This window comes from Poecile atricapillus, chromosome 18 (assembly GCF_030490865.1).
Source record: "Poecile atricapillus isolate bPoeAtr1 chromosome 18, bPoeAtr1.hap1, whole genome shotgun sequence".
NCBI lineage: Eukaryota > Metazoa > Chordata > Aves > Passeriformes > Paridae > Poecile > Poecile atricapillus.
This window is the reverse complement of record NC_081266.1, coordinates 6,911,003-6,928,744: the sequence shown is the minus strand read 5'-3', so window position 1 is coordinate 6,928,744 and position 17,742 is coordinate 6,911,003. Positions and strand designations below refer to the sequence as shown.

General features: G+C 49.5%; 1 protein-coding gene across 2 annotated transcripts in view; it reads right to left on the bottom strand.

Annotated features, from left to right (window-relative positions):
* Positions 1–41: 41 nt before the first annotated feature.
* SLC6A12 (solute carrier family 6 member 12) overlaps positions 42–17,742 on the bottom strand; it is a 36,044-nt gene continuing 18,343 nt past the window's right edge. For both annotated transcript variants that reach the window (XM_058852954.1, XM_058852955.1), the window contains exons 7-15: positions 16,324–16,458; positions 14,728–14,831; positions 13,182–13,306; positions 12,795–12,907; positions 11,938–12,075; positions 10,575–10,677; positions 3,661–3,761; positions 2,461–2,631; positions 42–1,458 (exon numbers count right to left, since the gene is read on the bottom strand). In XM_058852954.1, coding sequence (XP_058708937.1) covers positions 1,315–1,458; positions 2,461–2,631; positions 3,661–3,761; positions 10,575–10,677; positions 11,938–12,075; positions 12,795–12,907; positions 13,182–13,306; positions 14,728–14,831; positions 16,324–16,458 — 1,134 coding nt within the window. In that variant the 3' untranslated portion in view covers positions 42–1,314. The remainder of the gene's footprint in view (positions 1,459–2,460; positions 2,632–3,660; positions 3,762–10,574; positions 10,678–11,937; positions 12,076–12,794; positions 12,908–13,181; positions 13,307–14,727; positions 14,832–16,323; positions 16,459–17,742) is intronic.

Here is a 17,742-nt window from a genome sequence, read left to right as displayed (position 1 = left end):
TGGCTCCTCTGCCGGGTTTAGCTGTGGATTTTTGATAGGCATTGAAGCAGGGTTTGGCAGGGAGCTTTACAGCCCCAGCCTCCACAGGACACACTCATCTGGCACTGCACCAAACCCGCCATCAGAGCACATTTCCTCCCACCCATTGCCTCACATTTTTGACTACCCTGGCAACAACCAAACTTTAATTCGACACAATCTGCTTCCAGTGAAGCCATATTACCTATTAACTTTGCTTTATCTTGCCTGAGCTGATGATTATTGTGCTTGATTATGTTTTCCTTATCCCCTGAGCAGTCATCTGCACAAAGCCAAGGCAGTGCAATCGCTCTCCCACCCTCTTCCCAAAGCCGCTCTGCAGCACAGGACCAGGCCCATCAACTCCTCCAAAAATCCCTCTACAAAATGCCCCAGCAGTGCAGTTAAATTTGTGGGCGTGCAATCCTCAGGGTCTCATTTTCCCAGCTGTGCTGCAGCTCTTTTTCCTTTTCTTACCAACTGCTCTGGGACTTTTCTTGCACCCCATGAATTTTCTGACAGAATTGTCAAATATTCATTGGTTTCACTCTTGGATAGGTTTTCACTGGGCTGTGTAGTTCTGACCAAGAGCAAGTGCCCTAGGTAGTCATTCCTCACCCCTTTTCCAGGCTGAGAGTGCCCTGAGATCCATCAGGAGCAGCTCGGATTGCATTGAGCACATCGAGCACCCTGCCTCTCCTCTCCTCCCAGGGACAGCTGAGGCTGTGGCTGCTGGCACTGCAGCCTCCTTTTGTCACTGCCTGTGATATGTTCCTGCCTCTCTCCCCTGTACAGAGGTGGCCTAGAAATGCACTTTCCTTTCTCATCCTCCAGCTTCTTATGTACTGCTGAACCAGTTTACTTATTTCCTGAGCTGACGGCCCATCGTTTCATGCTTTTGCATCCCTGACTTGGTTCCTTCACACCTTTAATCTCTGCTCTCTCTCACCACCTTCACGACTGTGGTTTCTTTTCCTCCTCCCAACAGGAATGCACTTCCCCCCCTTTTTTTCTTTTTTTCTTCATTTTTTTCTTTTTTTGCTCCAATGTTGTTTTTCTCTTCCCAGGCGGTGTCAGCAATGAAGGGCACTCCTGACAAAAGCGTGCTGCAGCCTCCGGAGGAGGAGCTGTCCCCAGGGTGTCAGAGAAACAGAGGAACGCTGCTGGCAGAGGGTGCGAACAGCTGGCTGCAAGGAGAGGAACTGTCCCGGCTGTGAGCGAGAGAAGGGAAAAGAAACCGCTTTGGGAAGCAGAGAGCGAACCAGTCTGGGTTACGGAGGAAACATCCCGGGTGCCTCAGAAGTGTGTTTCTCTCTCTGTGATGCTGAGCACCTCCTGGACTGGCGGGGACCATCCCTCGGGCCTCGCAGCAGCCGCTCCCATGCGCTTCCTCCCGGGCTGCGGCAGCTCCTGGGCCGGGGACAGCAACTGCATCAGCCGCTGAGGAGAGGAAGAACAGCGAATTAGAACAACTGGTAATCAGGCTGACGAGCAAACTGACGGCCAACAGTGACCCACAGCCATTGCTGGGGGCAAAGGCATCTGGAGAGCCACGCCAGCCTCCTCTGCCCCTCTGCCAAAGGGTGAGGAGAGCAGGCTCGCTGCTGCTGCTCTCAATGACCATTCTTGTGTCTCTGAGCTCACATCTGGCTGTGAGCGATCCTCTGCTCTGCAGCATCCTCACCGAGCTGCTGCTGCTGCTCTCAGTGACCATTACTGCACCTCTGAGCTCACATCTGGGCTGTGAGCGATTCTCTGCCCTGCAGCATCCTCACCGAGCTGCTGCTGCTGCTCTCAGTGACCATTACTGCACCTCTGAGCTCACATCTGGGCTGTGAGCGATCCTCTGCTCTGCAGCATCCTCACCGAGCTGCTGCTGCTGCTGCTGCTGCTCTCAGTGACCATTACTGCACCTCTGAGCTCACATCTGGCCGTGAGCGATCCTCTGCTCTGCAGCATTCTCACCAAGCTGCTGCTGCTGCTCTCAGTGACCATTACTGCACCTCTGAGCTCACATCTGGCTGTGAGCGATTCTCTGCAGCATTCTCACCGAGCTGCTGCTGCTGCTCTCAGTGACCATTACTGCACCTCTGAGCTCACATCTGGCCGTGAGCGATCCTCTGCTCTGCAGCATCCTCACCGAGCTGCTGCTGCTGCTGCTCTCAGTGACCATTACTGCACCTCTGAGCTCACATCTGGGCTGTGAGCGATTCTCTGCAGCATTCTCACCGAGCTGCTGCTGCTGCTGCTCGGATGTCAGCAATTTACACCACAGACATTTTCTGTGGCAATGGGAAAAACACCATCAAACCCTTTCCTTTCCTCTGCCGAGTGGCTCTCCATTGATTTTGGTGGGAGCTGTGAAGACTTTTAAATGTTCAGTGTAGCTCCTCCCTGGGGCCCATCCTGAACCGTCTGGCCCAGTGACCACAATCCCAGTACCTGTTTCAGGGGTCCTTTGGTTTTCAGGAGGATGAAGATGGCATAGAGAGGAATGCAGACCATGGAGGAGAGTGCCATCAGCCAGCCCAGCAGGTAGCCCCAGGGTGGGTACTCGTAGGAATTGTTGTATTTCAAGGGTGTGTACTTGATCAAGGAAAACAGGAAAACGCCCTGGGGAGCAGAAAACACAAACAGAATGAGAGCAGAGGGGCAGGCAAGCCCGGCCACCCTGCAGGGACTGGCAGGGGTGGCAGCAGGGACCTGGCTGTCCCCAGGGTGTAAAAGACCAGAGCCTGCTGTGTGCTGCCTGCCAGAACATCTCTGCAGTGCAAAGCCTTCAGGCTTCTGAAGAGCTCAACATAAGCAAAGCTGGCAGCAGCTTCCAGGGTCCAGCAACACTGAAACAGCAATTTATTCAAATCAAAGACAAGAATTGTTGTTCTGCCTGGCAGAAACACTCCAGAACAACAGCACGGACACAGATTTAGCCCTCCTGGGGCTCTCTAGCTCCAAAGCTCTCAGACAATTTGGACTGGTTTGAAAATTTCCCAGATCTTCAAGTCCTGCTGAAGCCTGGGGACAAAGGACTTGGAATCTTTTGTAAGTTGTAGCTATAGATCTCATCTGTGTTCCACTGAGGTCAAAGAAAACAACTCTCAGCATCAGATACAAGAACAGAATTTGGCTGAGAAAACATGTAAAAATCAGTGGAGCAAGACTGGACATAAATTCAAAACAGGCAAGAACTTGCCAGAACTTGGGTGCATTTTATTTAAACTCAGCCACAGAAGTTTTGGAAGAGATTTAATAACACAGAAAACAAATGGCTGCAGAAAGGTGTTTCTGAACTATGGGCAGTCCCAGGAGCAGAGACTCGAAGCAAGTATTTCAGAACAGGGTAATTTGCTGCTCTTCTACTCATAGGTGATTTGACCAAACCTTTCCAGGCTTTGGGGACATATTTCCTTTTGTCTTCCAATAAGCAATTGGATTTTCAATTAATAAAATAAGGTTCAATTAATTTTCCAGGCAAAACAGGCTTTTAAAAGGAAATAAATAGCTACCTCATCTATGGACAAGCTTCTACCTCTCCACAGCAGTTTGAAAACTTTACAGCAGCACCTGGGAGATAAATCAGCCTTTTCTACTGAGAATGTGGAGACCCAGAGTGACATGTCATGATGTCATAATTGCACTTACCAAGCACAGCCCTGGGGTGAACACCAGCCAGCAAATCTTGATCAAGGGCCACGGCCGGAAGCCAATCATGTCCTCAATGTTGTCGTAGAAGCGGTCGGCACCTTGGCCACCAACCAGCACAAAGCCACAGGTCAGATTGGTTTTGTTTCCTTCAACCCCTATTCACATCAGATCCCAAACTATCTTTATCCTTGGTGTTTTTATTGCTCCTGCTGAAAACGTGGCTATCCTGACAACAGAGCAGCAGGAGATGGGGCTTTCTGGCACTGAAAATCAGTGGCTAAATAGAGATGGAGGGGTTGAAGTTCATCCATAAGTGTCAGAAAGATTGACACTGAAGAGAAGCACAGTCCCTCAGCAGCTGAGAGTGAGAAGATGCAGCCCATGCCCAGGGAAAAGAGAGGTGCCTGCTTGACAGAGCAGCCAGGGAAAGCTCTTGCAGGTGAAGCATAAGGGATTGTGTGAGTGGGGAACACCTAACAAAAGCTTCTCTTCGTAAATAAACATTGGTATGCCAGGGAAATCATGTCAAGAATCACCTCTGAGTTGGGCAGGACCCCTGTCATCCCAAGAGCCTGTCTTCCACAGAATATTCTATCATAAACTCAGAAAACCTGGGAATTGAAACTCTTCTGAAAACCAAAGCTTCCATCTGCAGGTGCTGCTGTACCGTCCAGTGAGAGTGTCTGCTGGGCTCTGATCTCCTCCTTCCCTTCTCATTAGTTTCACTTACTGGGTTGCTTTGTTCACAGTGTGTGGGACCCATCTAAACCTTGTGGTGCCCTGGAATGGGATTTACCTCAGGAAAGAACCTAAAAGTGCTGCCACCAGCCAGACTCCAACCATTGACTCTTCCCAACCCAAAGCACGAAGAGCAAACTCATGCAATGGCAGGGAGGAGACAACAAAATGCAGATGGATTTCAGCAGACCTTGCAATAAACTCTGGGGTGTCTTCAAGTATCAGGAGCCTAATGTTGGCCAGAAGGAGATGTAAAATGAAGAAAAATCAAAAAGTCATTATAAGGTGCCCTAGCACCTTTCCAACCAAAACTACCCAGAGATACCAGACTGCCTCAGGCAAAACAAGACAATATTAGACAAAAAAAATTGAGCTAGTCTGTCCAGAAAAAGAGCTACCACTTAAGCACCTCTGGGATGAAATAATACCGTATTTGTCTTATTAAAGCTTTATCTTGGTGCTTAGCTGTTAAAGAAGGATTCTGCTTTTGGGGATGTTCATCCATCTGTGAACCCATGGTCAGGCCACAGTTCCATTTGCTGATGTGATAAGAATTTGCTTCTTTATATGCTGGACTAGGCCAAATATGTGCCTGAAGAACTGGCCACACTTGTGAGTGCTTGGGGTTTGGTGAATTTTATTTTGGTTTGTGGGTTTTATGTCTCAGAATTAAAATCTCTCATATTATGTTTCCCTTAAATATAGTAATTCTACAAAAGCACATTCTGTATGCTCTTTTTTTTTTTTTTTTTTTTAATTCTTCGCATTATTTTCTATGTCCCATGACTAATGCTTGCAGAAAATCTCTTTTAAACCCAGCTTTTTGAAGTATTTGTGGGGAGGGGGTAAGGGGGAGGATGGTTCTTTGAACACCTCTTGGTGCAGAGTTGGCAAGTTAACAAGTGGCCTCAAGCAAAGACAAGCTGTGGTGTATCAAGGGACATGCAGCCTTGTGTGGGAGCCCAGCCTACACCACAGAACTCCCAAGCTGTAAATACCATGAGGCTCCAGATAGTGCTTCTGAAAATATATTGGGGATGAAAGGAGATGGGATATAAAATTAATTTTGCCAGAAAGCCAAACTCTTCCACAGGGTGAAAAAAAGAAAAAAGAGATACAGATCATGTGAATTGCAGTTTAGAATATGAGCACAGCACAGTGCCTTCCACAGAAACCCACTGTCATGGCAGATATATGAGAGATAAACTAATTCATAATACAACTTCATGGCAGATGTAGTTTCCCTGCCAATTTCACTAGATCTAGGATCTGGTCAAAGAGACATAACAATTAAAGAAATACAAAAATGCCAGACAAAAAGAAGAATACACACATCCATCCTCCAACAAGAAAAATCCCCCCAAGTTATTTTGTTAATTATGATGTGCCTCCACCTGGCCTTGTCCAGGACAACTGCCAGGTCCTGAATTTCCATGGCCACTGTGGCAGGAGTGGGTGATGTGATGATACTGGGATGTGATGGGGACTGACATGATCATCCTCAGAGGGTATATCAACAGGAGGCTTGATATATTCTACATCTCACAGGCAGATGAAAAAGTAATCAAGCTTAAGAAGTCATCAGTTCAACCACTCAACACCAGCTTTTTGAGCAAATTAAAAGCTGGAGGACACTCTGGAGCAATGTGCCCTTCCTTCCCAGCACATCAGAAGGATTAGATAAAGCTCCTGCAGAGAAAACTGTAAAAAACTTCCCCAAAGAGATTTTTGTTGGAATGAACAAAGCTGTTTGCTTTTATCTCCAATATTCCAGGACAAGGAAGGATGGGATGCAGTCACTGGACAGTTAACCATGAATGCTGGCACCACTTCCCTCGTGCTGATCAACCCCATATACCTTCAACGTGGTTGTGTGCTCCTCTGGCAAATCATTTAGCCATGTAAACTCACAGGAATAAACTTCACATGAACCTAACTGCAGGTTTGCTCACATCCTTCTCTTCTTCTTACAGAGCCCTTCTCATTTTGCACAGCTTATAAAAACAGCAGATGAGACCCAAATTAAAAGGGACAAAGATTTCATTTGAATTTTACCATGTTCAAAAACCAGTGAGTTTGACAGTTCTGCTAGTTTGGAATCTATTAAAAAAGATCTCTGTCTTTTCTCCCAAGTTACATTTATCTGCATTCATCTATATCAAATTTCACCCACACCATTGCAAGAGGTGATGACTGTGGGTGCCACAGCACCAAGCTTGTGTCTGCTCCCTCTCTCGAACCTGCAGCATCAACACCTGCACCAATCCTGTGCCAAGAGCCTGCAATGGAGCCGTGGTGGCACCACAGCTGCACATCTGGCACCACAGCTGCACATCTGGCACCACCACTGCACATGTGACACCACTGCTGCACATCTGGCACCACAGCTGCACATCTGGCACCACAGCTGCATATCCTGACACCACAGCTGCACATCTGGCACCACACCTGCACATGAGACATCACAGCTGCACATCTGGCAGCACAGCTGTGCATCCTCTGGGTACCAGGCACACAGAGCAGGCCCTTTATGGCCCATAAAGATTCAGGTGAGGTTGTTCATGGCCAGCACCTCTGAGAGCCTTCAGCACACACAGCCAGAGCAAGCCAGGCAGGGTCCAGACAGGATCCAGACAGGATCCAGGCAGGGTCCAGACAGGATCCAGACAGATCCAGGCAGTGCCCAGGCAGGATCCAGACAGGATCCAGACAGAGCCAGAGCAAGCCAGGCAGGATCCAGACAGGATCCAGACAGGATCCAGACAGATCCAGGCAGTGCCCAGACAGGATCCAGACAGGATCCAGACAGGATCCAGACAGGATCCAGACAGGATCCAGACAGATCCAGGCAGTGCCCAGACAGGATCCAGACAGGATCCAGACAGGATCCAGACAGGATCCAGGCAGGGTCCAGACAGGATCCAGACAGATCCAGGCAGTGCCCAGACAGGATCCAGGCAGGATCCAGACAGGATCCAGGCAGTGCCCAGACAGGATCCAGGCAGGATCCAGACAGGATCCAGACAGGATCCAGACAGATCCAGGCAGTGCCCAGACAGGATCCAGGCAGGATCCAGACAGGATCCAGACAGGATCCAGACAGATCCAGGCAGTGCCCAGACAGGATCCAGACAGGATCCAGGCAGGATCCAGACAGGATCCAGACAGGATCCAGGCAGTGCCCAGACAGGATCCAGGCAGGATCCAGGCAGGAGGAAGCTGCCATTTCACACTGGTAGCCATGCTGCATGTGAGCAACAGAACCAGAGACAGATTTATCACTGCACAGGACGGGTTTAGCCCAGGGTACCCTCTGGCATCGGTTTGCTTTGGCTGTGGAGAGTCCTGATGATTTCAGCCCTGGCTCTCCTGTAGTGAGGGAGGCCCCTGCTTTCTCCTGGAACAGCTGATCATAATGTGCATGCTGTGCCTGCCTGGAAAATGCCCTCTGCAGCACATTTGGGAGGCACCATGGAGTGAATGTCAGTGCTCACAGCCCTGCTTACAGAAGCGCTGCCTGTCCCACAGTGGAGGGGGAGCGGAGAAGGGGCAGGGGACACCAGAGCCCCCCCAGCACCTCCTCCAGGGAACACGGTCAGCGATGCTGTGCCATCCTTCCACAGGCAGGGAGCAGCAGGAGGAAAGCCTCGGGTCTTTGGAGAGCAGCTGCCTGGCAGCAGGGGGAAGCTGCCAAGTGGTGGGTGGCTGGCGAGTGTGCTGGGAGAGGGGAAACTCAGAACACTTATTTGTGTTGGGAGAGCTGCTGTAATTCTTCACAGGGTAAGCAAGAGGCTCAGCCCTGCCAATTCCAAGGCTGGGGAAAAAAACCCTTTAATCAGCACTAGTCACTTTTTCCCCACTGTAATGCCTCACCTCGGCCCTCTGGTTATGTTTTGGACCAGAATCATCCCAATGGATGCAAAGCAGGACATCAGGAGGGTAAAATCACACTGTGTGGAGTGGCACAAATGAACCCATGGTGGTGAGAAAAAAGGCCTTTTCTCTGTCCCCAGCTACTCCATCTCCCTTGGAGGCTGCTGGGGCAGCATCACCTCTCCTGTTATTCATTGCCTGTGATTGCCTGTGTGACTGTAAAAATGGCATTAAACATGAAAACATAATTCAGTTTAGTGAATTAACCTAAAATGGTGATCCCCATCCAGTCACAGATGGATGGGGATCCCCACATCCCTTTAAACCCCAAAAGGACTGGGCAGAAGGTGCCTCAAAATGAAAATCTGGCCAGGGTCAGTTACTGCAAGCTGTCAGGTGAGCTTCCCTTGAAGGACATCTTTCTAAAATAAATCTCTCTTAAGGATCTGCTTCTCTTGCATTCCCTGGAGCCCAAGACCAAGCAGCTGGACTGGTTATCCTTTCAGCAAGAGAGGAGTTTATCCAAACTAGCAATTGGCTCCTGCTATACACAAAGTGTTTGGAGAAAGTGGTAAGGCCTTCATCAGCAACTGCACTGCAGCCAGTGCAGCCTCTATAAAAGTGTAAACACCAAAAGGAGCACACAGGGAATGACTGCCCCAACAAGGCAAAGGTGGCATCAAATGGAGCTGGCAGGTGACAGATTCAGAAAGAGGAAAAGAGATTGACTCCTCACACAACACCTGAGAAAACCATGGAACTCCTTGCTGCAGCGTTTTGTGGATGACAAATGCTTTGCCAAGTCAACTGGAAAAAAATAACAGAAGAGAAATAAATAGATTTCACTTCTGGGACTGGAAATTCCTGGGCAACAAGGTGAGTATTTCATCTGGTTCTGGACCCCCAGAACAAGGAAGATATGGAGCTGCAGGCCCAGAGAAGGACCATGAAAACTGAGAGAGGACTGGAGCACCTGTCCTTTGAGGACAGAATGAGAGAGTTTGGGCTGTCCAGCCTGGTAAAAAAAAAAGCTCCAGGGAGACCTTGTTGCAGCCTTTGAATATATAAAGGGGGCTTGTAGTGACATGACAAAGGCTGGCAGTTGTAAATTGAAAGAGAGGTTTTGAGTGGATACAGGGAAGGAATTTTTGACTCTGGAGATCCTGAGACAATGGAAGTGGTTGCCCAGAGAAGCTGTGAATACACTACCATTGCAAATGTTCAGGGCCAGGTTAGACAGGGCTTTGAGCAACCTGGTCAAGTGGAAAGTAGCCAAGAGGGTGGACTAGATGAGCTTTAAAGGTTTCTTCCAAACCGTTCTATGGTTCTGTTATAATTTGCGAAAAGCTGGAAGAACACTGACAGAAAGTATCACTCCTGATTTTTCTTACATTGCATTCCTTTATGAGCATCCACTCCTGACACTGAGACCCACCATGGTGCTGTGTTTGCAATCTTTCCCTGAGGTTATGAAGGCAGTGCTGCCTGCAGTAGCTGGGACCAGCAGATGTGTGGGTGTGGGATGATGAGGTGTGGTCTGAGCTGGCATCTGCTACAGCTGGGCATAATCCTTACACGTGTGAGGCTCCATGAAGTATCCATGAGGCAAAGAGAGGGAGCAGCTGCTCTGCATCACACACAAGATGCTTTGCCCAAAAACCACCAGCCTTAACACAAGCTTCAGAGAGAAGCCTTTGTGGTCAGGAGGAGATCTCCCACAGGATCTCAGAGGAGACTCTTCTTACTGCACAGAATAACACGCAGTTGGTTTCATCCTGATAGCTCATGAAGCTCAGTTTTATCCTGCTCCTGGGCAGTTTAGTTACAGACTTCAGTGAAAGCCAAAGCAGCTCCTCCTATTTCCTTTCTGAGTGCCATCATAGCCTGGGTAAATAGGAAGCAGGAATCATCCCAGAACTAACACAAAGCAAGTTTGCATCCCAGAATTTCGTGTTAAATTAAGTGGCAGGACTAGGCTAAATGCACAATGTAAGCAGACAGGGACAGACACCAAAGAACAGCAGTCACTCCTCTGTAGCTGATTTTCTGATTCAAAGGGCAGATGGGAAGAACAGCAAGGTAGTTCAGTCTGAGGCACCCACAGAGACAGAACAAACATTCCCAGTCTAAATGTGGAGCAATTAAGAAATGTTGCAAGAAAACACAGTGAAAACTAGACAAGAAAGAACATAATTACAGCACTTCATTGCCCCCTGAGGGTCTTTTCTATCCACTCTCATTTCTCAACTCCCCATTCCTGCCTTGCTAAAGAATTATCCAGATTTTTGTCCTGCACTTACCATACACCCATCCTATACAGATGACTTCAAAAACAGCCACAAAGAGCAGGCATGTGCCACTGGCAGCATAGTAGTCAAAGAGCTGGAAGATGTACATGCCACCCTGTTGAAGAGGTAGAGAAGACAGAGCCATGACAAGACTTTTCCATGCCAGGGAAAAATGAGTGGGGCAAGCAGAACAACACAGCAGAACACTGAACCAGGAGCAGGTGGGAGAAGAGCCTTCTCTTGGGGCTGCCCTCACTCTGTTCCAAAAACCACAGTCAAGCCTGCTGGTAGGAGAGTTTTTCATGCCTGTTTTATGATGCTGCTGGGCTAGGCTGGCCCCTATGTGCATAAGAGCAGGAGGTCCTGTTTTTGGGGTTGTTTTAAAGCAATTAGGAAGTTCCCAGAAGCATTTTTGAAACAGCGTGTAGCAGCGTGTAGCTTTGCACCCAGAGAATCATGATCCTGAGCAAGGATATTCAGACACCTCGTTTTACCTTCATCCAGCCTTGCATTCTGCACAAGTTCCAAGCTCTGCAATGGCAGAGGCACCTGGCTTTCCTGCTGCTTCTGACTTTGAGCTGAGCCCTGCAGAGCTGCCATCAGCAGCCTGAACAGGCCCATGGATAGTTTGACTTCTCCAAGAGAAGGAGAATCTCCAGGTCAAGGAGATTCTTTCCAATAACACTGAAGGGCTCTAGACACAATGCCACTCAAATTGATTACAGTAGGTGCTGCCCTCAGCAGATCCTTAGCTGGGATCCAGGATCCATCTGTGCCTCAGGGGTTTAACAGGAGTTAGCTGTCTCTGCAGAGCTGCTGGAGGCAGCACAGGAGTGCCAAGATCTCCAGCCAAGCTTGTGGTACCCACAGGGCCCAGCCCCACGCAGGAAGAGATGCAGGGCAAACACCAGCACAGCTCTGCTCCTGCTGCTGCCGGCATCACAGGCTTCCCACAGCTCCAGCAGGGTTTTGGCACAGCCATCAGCCCCAGGCTCCTCTCCTGCTGCTCTGCTCCGTGTGGAAAGCAGCCAGCAAATGATCACTGCCCTTGGAGGAGCTTGTTTTCAAACAGCTCGGCTTGTTTTAGCTGCCAGGTCTGGAATTTGCACAGAGCTGAGTGTCAGGCAGCCTCTCTGGGCTGTGGGACCAGGGGAGGGCTCAGTGATGCCCCAGAGCCCCACGGGGTCAGAGCAGCGCTGGCTGTGAGGGACAGCAGCTCACGCTCTGGAAATGAGACACAATTAACAGCACTGAGGACAGGCTGGCTGGCTGTGCCCAGAGCAGTCTGTGCAGCAGTCTGTCTGTCTGTGCAGCAGTCTGTCTGTCTGTGCAGCAGGGGGTTTGGTGCTGTACAGCCCAGCTCCTCCTGCCTCACCTCGGTGACCAGCAGCAAGCCCAGCAGGTAGCACATGACAGCAATGGCCAGGATCAGCAGCTCCCGGCGCCCCTTCTTCCGAAATACTCCTGGGAACATGTCAATAATAGCTGTCACCAGGCTTTCCACACAGACAAACTGCAGAGGAAAACAAGTCAGAGAAATCAGCGTCTCTCCTTCCCCAAGCACGCACTTCCCCTCACTGTTCTTTCTGTCCTCCTGCCACCCAAATCCTTATTTTTTCATTTTTTCTTTTCATCTGTCTTGCCCCCAACAAAGGCCAGCAGAAACAGAGGAAAAAGACCTGATTATATATTATTATACCTCACAAGGGCTGAGGTATCACAGAGCTGAGCCTGAGCAGAACACCCTCTTGCTGGACATGCAGGACACCCCCTGCTCCCTCGTGCCAGCAGCAGAGCTGCACTCTGCACTCTGCAGGGTTTGCTCCTGCCATAACAGGGATTTGGGATGTAAGACAAGGCACACCAGTGAGGACACAGGGATTGCTCTGGTGGGATGCAGCTGGGAGAAAATGGCCCAATTCCCTGTCCCAGACTGCCCTGCCCTGCGCTGGGCCTCGCTCTGCAGGGTGCACAGTTTTGGGGGGTGTAGCTGGGACATCCTCACATACACACAGGGAGAAGATGCCAGCAGAGATGCCAGCTCACATAAGCTCTGGCCTGCCATTGGCCCTGGCTCTGGGCTCCCACAGGGTGAAAATACTGCATACAATGTACAGAAACCTACTGAAAGTACAGCAAAGCACAGAGCCAGCTTATCCCTTCCAATGACCCTGGGAATGCTCGGCTGGGGACAGGCTCCTGCATGTGGGATGAGGAGGGGGCTTTGTGTACCTGGCTGTCCAGTCCCAGGAAGATCAGCATGAGGAAGAAGAGGCAGGACCAGAGCTGAGACACGGGCATCATTGTTACTGCTGTTGGATACGCTATGAAAGCCAGGCCAGGACCTGCCAACAGAGCACAGGATGAGCGAGTGTGCCCCCACACCAGCGCCTGCAGCACAGAGCAGCTCACACACCTCTTCAGAGCTCCTATTGCCACAGCTCCTTGCCCAGCCACGGCTGGAAGCTGTGCTGAGGGGTACTGGTCCTGCAGACCTCTCTGCAGACACCCACAGCAATGGAGGATGTAGAGAACACCTTGGGTGTCACCTCTGAAGAGTGCCCTCCCCTTCAGGCTCTTTGTTTTCCCTTGGCTCTGAAGCCTCCCAGAAAAACTCACCTGATTCAGCCACTTGTGAAATAGGTACGCCCTGCTCTCGAGCCATGAAGCCCAGCACAGAGAAAATGGCAAAGCCAGCAACAAAGCTGGTGGCACTGTTCAGGGAGCAGAGCAGGATGCAGTCCCTGCAGGAAGGAGAGCAGACAGAAATGGGGGTTTCCTGCTGCAGAATGGATCCACTTTGGATCATGCCTGTGCTCAGCTTCCCTAGCAGGACAGCACCAGCACGAAACAGCAATGCTGTTCTTGAGCCCCTCAGAAGTGAAAAGCTCAGAGCAGAGTTACAGGGCTATACATGGCACAGCAGTGGGGGAATGGGGCACAACCACATAGCACATAGCAATAAAAAACGTGTCAGGAGTCCAGAGAATAGGAAAAACAACAGAGAAAATGAAGAAAACAGAAAATTAGAAAAGGAAAAAGGTTGCAGAAAGAAACATAGTCAAGAAAGAGGAGTATCTGAAAGCATGAAGATATACAGGTTCAGCAGGTCTAGTAAAACAAGAGCAATGGGATAATAAAAATCCTCACTGACAAGGGCTGTGTCTACACTGTCTTTATCAGCTGTGCTCAGATGGGGGCTGGGATGTGCTGTGCTACTTCTCCTGAAACTTCTGTGCCCTTGGTCCTTGTGAAAATTGGGCACCACTCAGAGCTGGCTGGGCTGGAAACCCCTGGATCCTGCCTGGGCAGCTGCCAGAGCTGACCCACAGCATCAGCTGCTCTGGGCAGGCATTGTGGACACTTTTGGGACACCCAGGACTGCCAGCACAAGGTTCCTAAGGAATGTGAGGAAGGTGTCAGCACACCACTTCACTGGTGACTGAAATATTTTGGGACAGCTAGGAGAAAGTATTAAGTGCCCAACCAGCAGCCATGGCAGCTGCTGGAGAGCAGAAGGAGGGATGATTGATGTCTCCCAAGCACAATTCCATTTTACCAGCTGTGCTGGAGCAATATGTGAAGGAATAGCAAAGTCCCTGTTTCTCTGTGGAGGGTGTCAAAAAGGGTCCTGATGAGCTCCATGTCAGGCCATGGGTAAAACAGACCTGTAATCCAAGGGCAAGGAGAAGGCCAGACAGACTTGATTCATCTCTTTGCTAGGATCACAAGGCCACTGGCAGTACATTAGTCTGATGGAAGTAAAGCACTGCAGACAGGGCCCTGCATCACCTTTGTGCCACCTGCCCTGCCCAGCAAGTGATGGCAGAGCTGGCCGTGTCACCCTGCCCACAGACTGCCAAAAGAGTCTGTGCTGTCTGCACAGTGGCTGGAGACACTCTCCATTTCCATTCCTCCTCCAGACTCTTCTTTCCACACTGACTCATGCAGGAGAGCACTATTAAAGCCGTTTTCTGGACTCCTCTCTTCCCTCAGCCACTCTCGGTGCCTGTGCTGAGTGCTCTGCAGCTTCTGCTCCCTGAGCAGCTCCTTAGTCACAGCAGCACCACCCCAGGTCCCCCAGGGACAGAGCCTGCCCCTGATGCAGCTCTGTGCTGTATGAGAACATTCCCAGAAGGAAATGAGGAGCCCAGACCCTTCCTACCTGTAACAGTTGTTGGTGTACTTGTTGTAGCTGCCCAGAGCTGTCAGGCACCCCTCGCAGATGGCATAAGAGAAGAGGATTTGAGTGCCTGCATCCATCCAGACCTGGAACAGAGAAGGTCAGTGGTCTCCAGACCTGGCAACAAAATAAACAAATGGCTGTGCCCTGTCAACAATAACTCCTCCAGTCATGGAGAACAAACCCTGTGAGACAGAAAGGGGATCTACAGTGAATGGAGAGTCTGGGATTCCTGTCTGGAGAACCCGAGCTATAGAGCTGGAAACCCTTTAGGAAAAGGCTCTAGAGGAGACCATATTGTCACATCCCACTCAAGGTGACACCATTTCTCCATCCCACACCTCGGCATTCAGGGTAGAGATGGCATCCCTGGTAGCTTGGCTGCAGCTGAAGCTCTCACTAGAGATGTCTGTGGTCCCTGCATGGCCCAGATGATTAATCTCCTTGCAGAGCCACTGCTGAGTCACCCCAAATGAGAGTGTGATCAGCAATCCGTGTACTCCCTTCTCTGCTCCCAGATTTATCTTCCCACCTCTCTGAGGCCACAGTGCACAGTGAGGGCAGCAAGCTGCTGAGATGAGAGGCTGCAGGCCAGTGGGGTGTCACACACCCAGCTCCCCTTTGCTCTGGCATTCCATGGGAAAAGCTGGGAGTGCTTTCTCACCACTGCTCCAGCCCCGTCCTCCGTGGAGAGCTGAGCTGTGGGCTGAGCTGCAGCTCTGCTCTCACAGCCCCAGGGAGAGCCCTGAGCTGGGAGTTTCAGGCAGGCAGGGAAACAGCCCACCTTTCTGATGGTCTCCAGGTTCCCCACTCGTCTCTTTTTCCTCTAAGCAGCCCCCAGCTGCAAACATCCAGGCAGCTGGAATTTGGTGGCCTTCAAAGAATCCCAGCACAGGCACTGCTGCCTCAGTTCCCACTGGTTTCTCACCATGGCATGCACAGGAACCCTCAGGCATGGACACACATCCCATGTGAACCAAAGCCCTGCCTTCTGCCTCCACTCAGCAGCAGGATCTCATTGAGGGTTTCCATGAGCTCCAAAAACTGGTAGCAGGGATTGACCCTTTGGCCAGCCCCTGCCCTAGGCAGGTGGGATCAGCCCCCAGGGCAAGTGAAGGGAACCCAGCTGGCCACAGCCCATGGTACGTGCATGTTATGTTATGTTATGTTATGTTATGTTATGTTATGTTATGTTATGTTATGTTACGTTACGTTACGTTACGTTACGTTATGTTATGTTATGTTATGTTATGTTACAAAAATAAAAAGTTATGTTATCTTACAGAAAAAAATTAGAAGTGATCGATTATATAACCCCTCCCTTAATTCTCTGCATTTAACAGCCAGAAAAACTACCTGTTACATGCTAAATATTTTATATATCTTCTGGTTTTGCTGAGCCCTTGAGTGGAAATGACCTAATACACCCCCATGCTGCAGACCACGAGCAAACAGGATGTGCTGTGTAGGGGGACTAGACCCCTCCCAGAAGTTTTAAGGACAGGCAGATGTTCAGATCCAAAGGCCAGGGCACTGAGAACATTCCTGTGGCCAGCATTTTCCTGACACCCCCCTCACCTGTGGGTCTGCCAGCCTGGAGATGTCAGGCTTCAGGTAGAAGATGATTCCCTCAGCAGCCCCTGGCAGCATCACCCCTCGGACCAGCAGAATGAGGAGCATCACATAGGGGAAGGTGGCAGTGAAGTAAACGACCTGCAGGGGCAGGGAAAGAGAGGAGAGAGCAGGGAGGGGCACAGGCATCACCTCTCCCCATCCCATCTGCAGCCCCCACCCAGCAAACCTCCCTGAGCCTGCTGCTGACGCAGAAGAGGGGTGGGAGAGAAAGTAATCAAGGTTACATCTCACTGGTGATTTAATAATCTGCATTTTGCTCTTCATCCAAGACTCTGCCACTGGTTGCTCTGCTTTGTTTTCTCCTTCCAGTCAGTGTACCTTCCCTGCTCTCCAGCTGTTCCCTTCATCTTTCTAGAGCTGCAGAGCAAACCCAGATCTCTTCCTGTCGCTGGGTTTTAATGAGGTGTTAAAATGGTCCTATGCACAGCAAGAGCTTTCCAAATTAAACACCAACTTTTGCTGTCCAATTTGAGACACCTATGAGGGGTCTCATTTCCAGAAGTGCTGCAGATGTGTCACTCTCATCCCTTCAATGCCTCTGAGCTCACAGGTAAAAACTGGGGGCAGCTCAAAGCCTTTAAAGAAAATGTAGACTGTTATTTTTGTAATTCCTATTTTTACTTCTTTTTGTGTGTGATATAAATAAACATTACAGTAGAATTAATCATCTCTAAACCATTTCTTTAATATAACATATTCTTTTTTTCTGTTTGCAAAATATTTGTGAGCAAGTTGCAACTTCCTAATATTTATTCATTACTAAAATTACTCCAAGTAATGCGGAGGGTTGTTTACTCCATGAATTCATAGTGATGGGCCTGAAATGACAATTTTTTGTGCTTAGTGATAATTGGCCAAATAAGTCACAGTACATGGTACTTCTGCTGTTCCCTGATTGAATTAGAATGGCACTCCATTGAGTACAAGTATTAAAATCTACCTTCAGAAATCTCTTTTAAGGAACATTTATGCGCAGCAGCTGAATGCATAAGGAAGAGAAACACTGGGCAAAATGAATAAAAGAAAAAGGCTTTTAAAAGAAAAAAGAGTCTTTATGGAGTTATTTGAAATGATTGTCCCGAGGTCACCGTGCTTTCTTTAAATTTGGATTCCTTACGTCACGAAGCAGAAACAGAAGGATCTGGCAGGGTTATGTGATTAGAGCAGCCTCTCAGGCAAGCACACCCTCCTGTTTAATCTGGGGCTGTTGAACAAAGTTATGCACCTACTCAGAATTCTTCGCTCTTTCCTAATGCTTGTCTTAGTATGTTGCTAGCAAAGAAAAAGAGGGAAGCAGCTGGATTTTTTGACAGTGCCTGTGTAATACCCAAAATTATTGCCTGCAGAGAAGACAACTGGCCT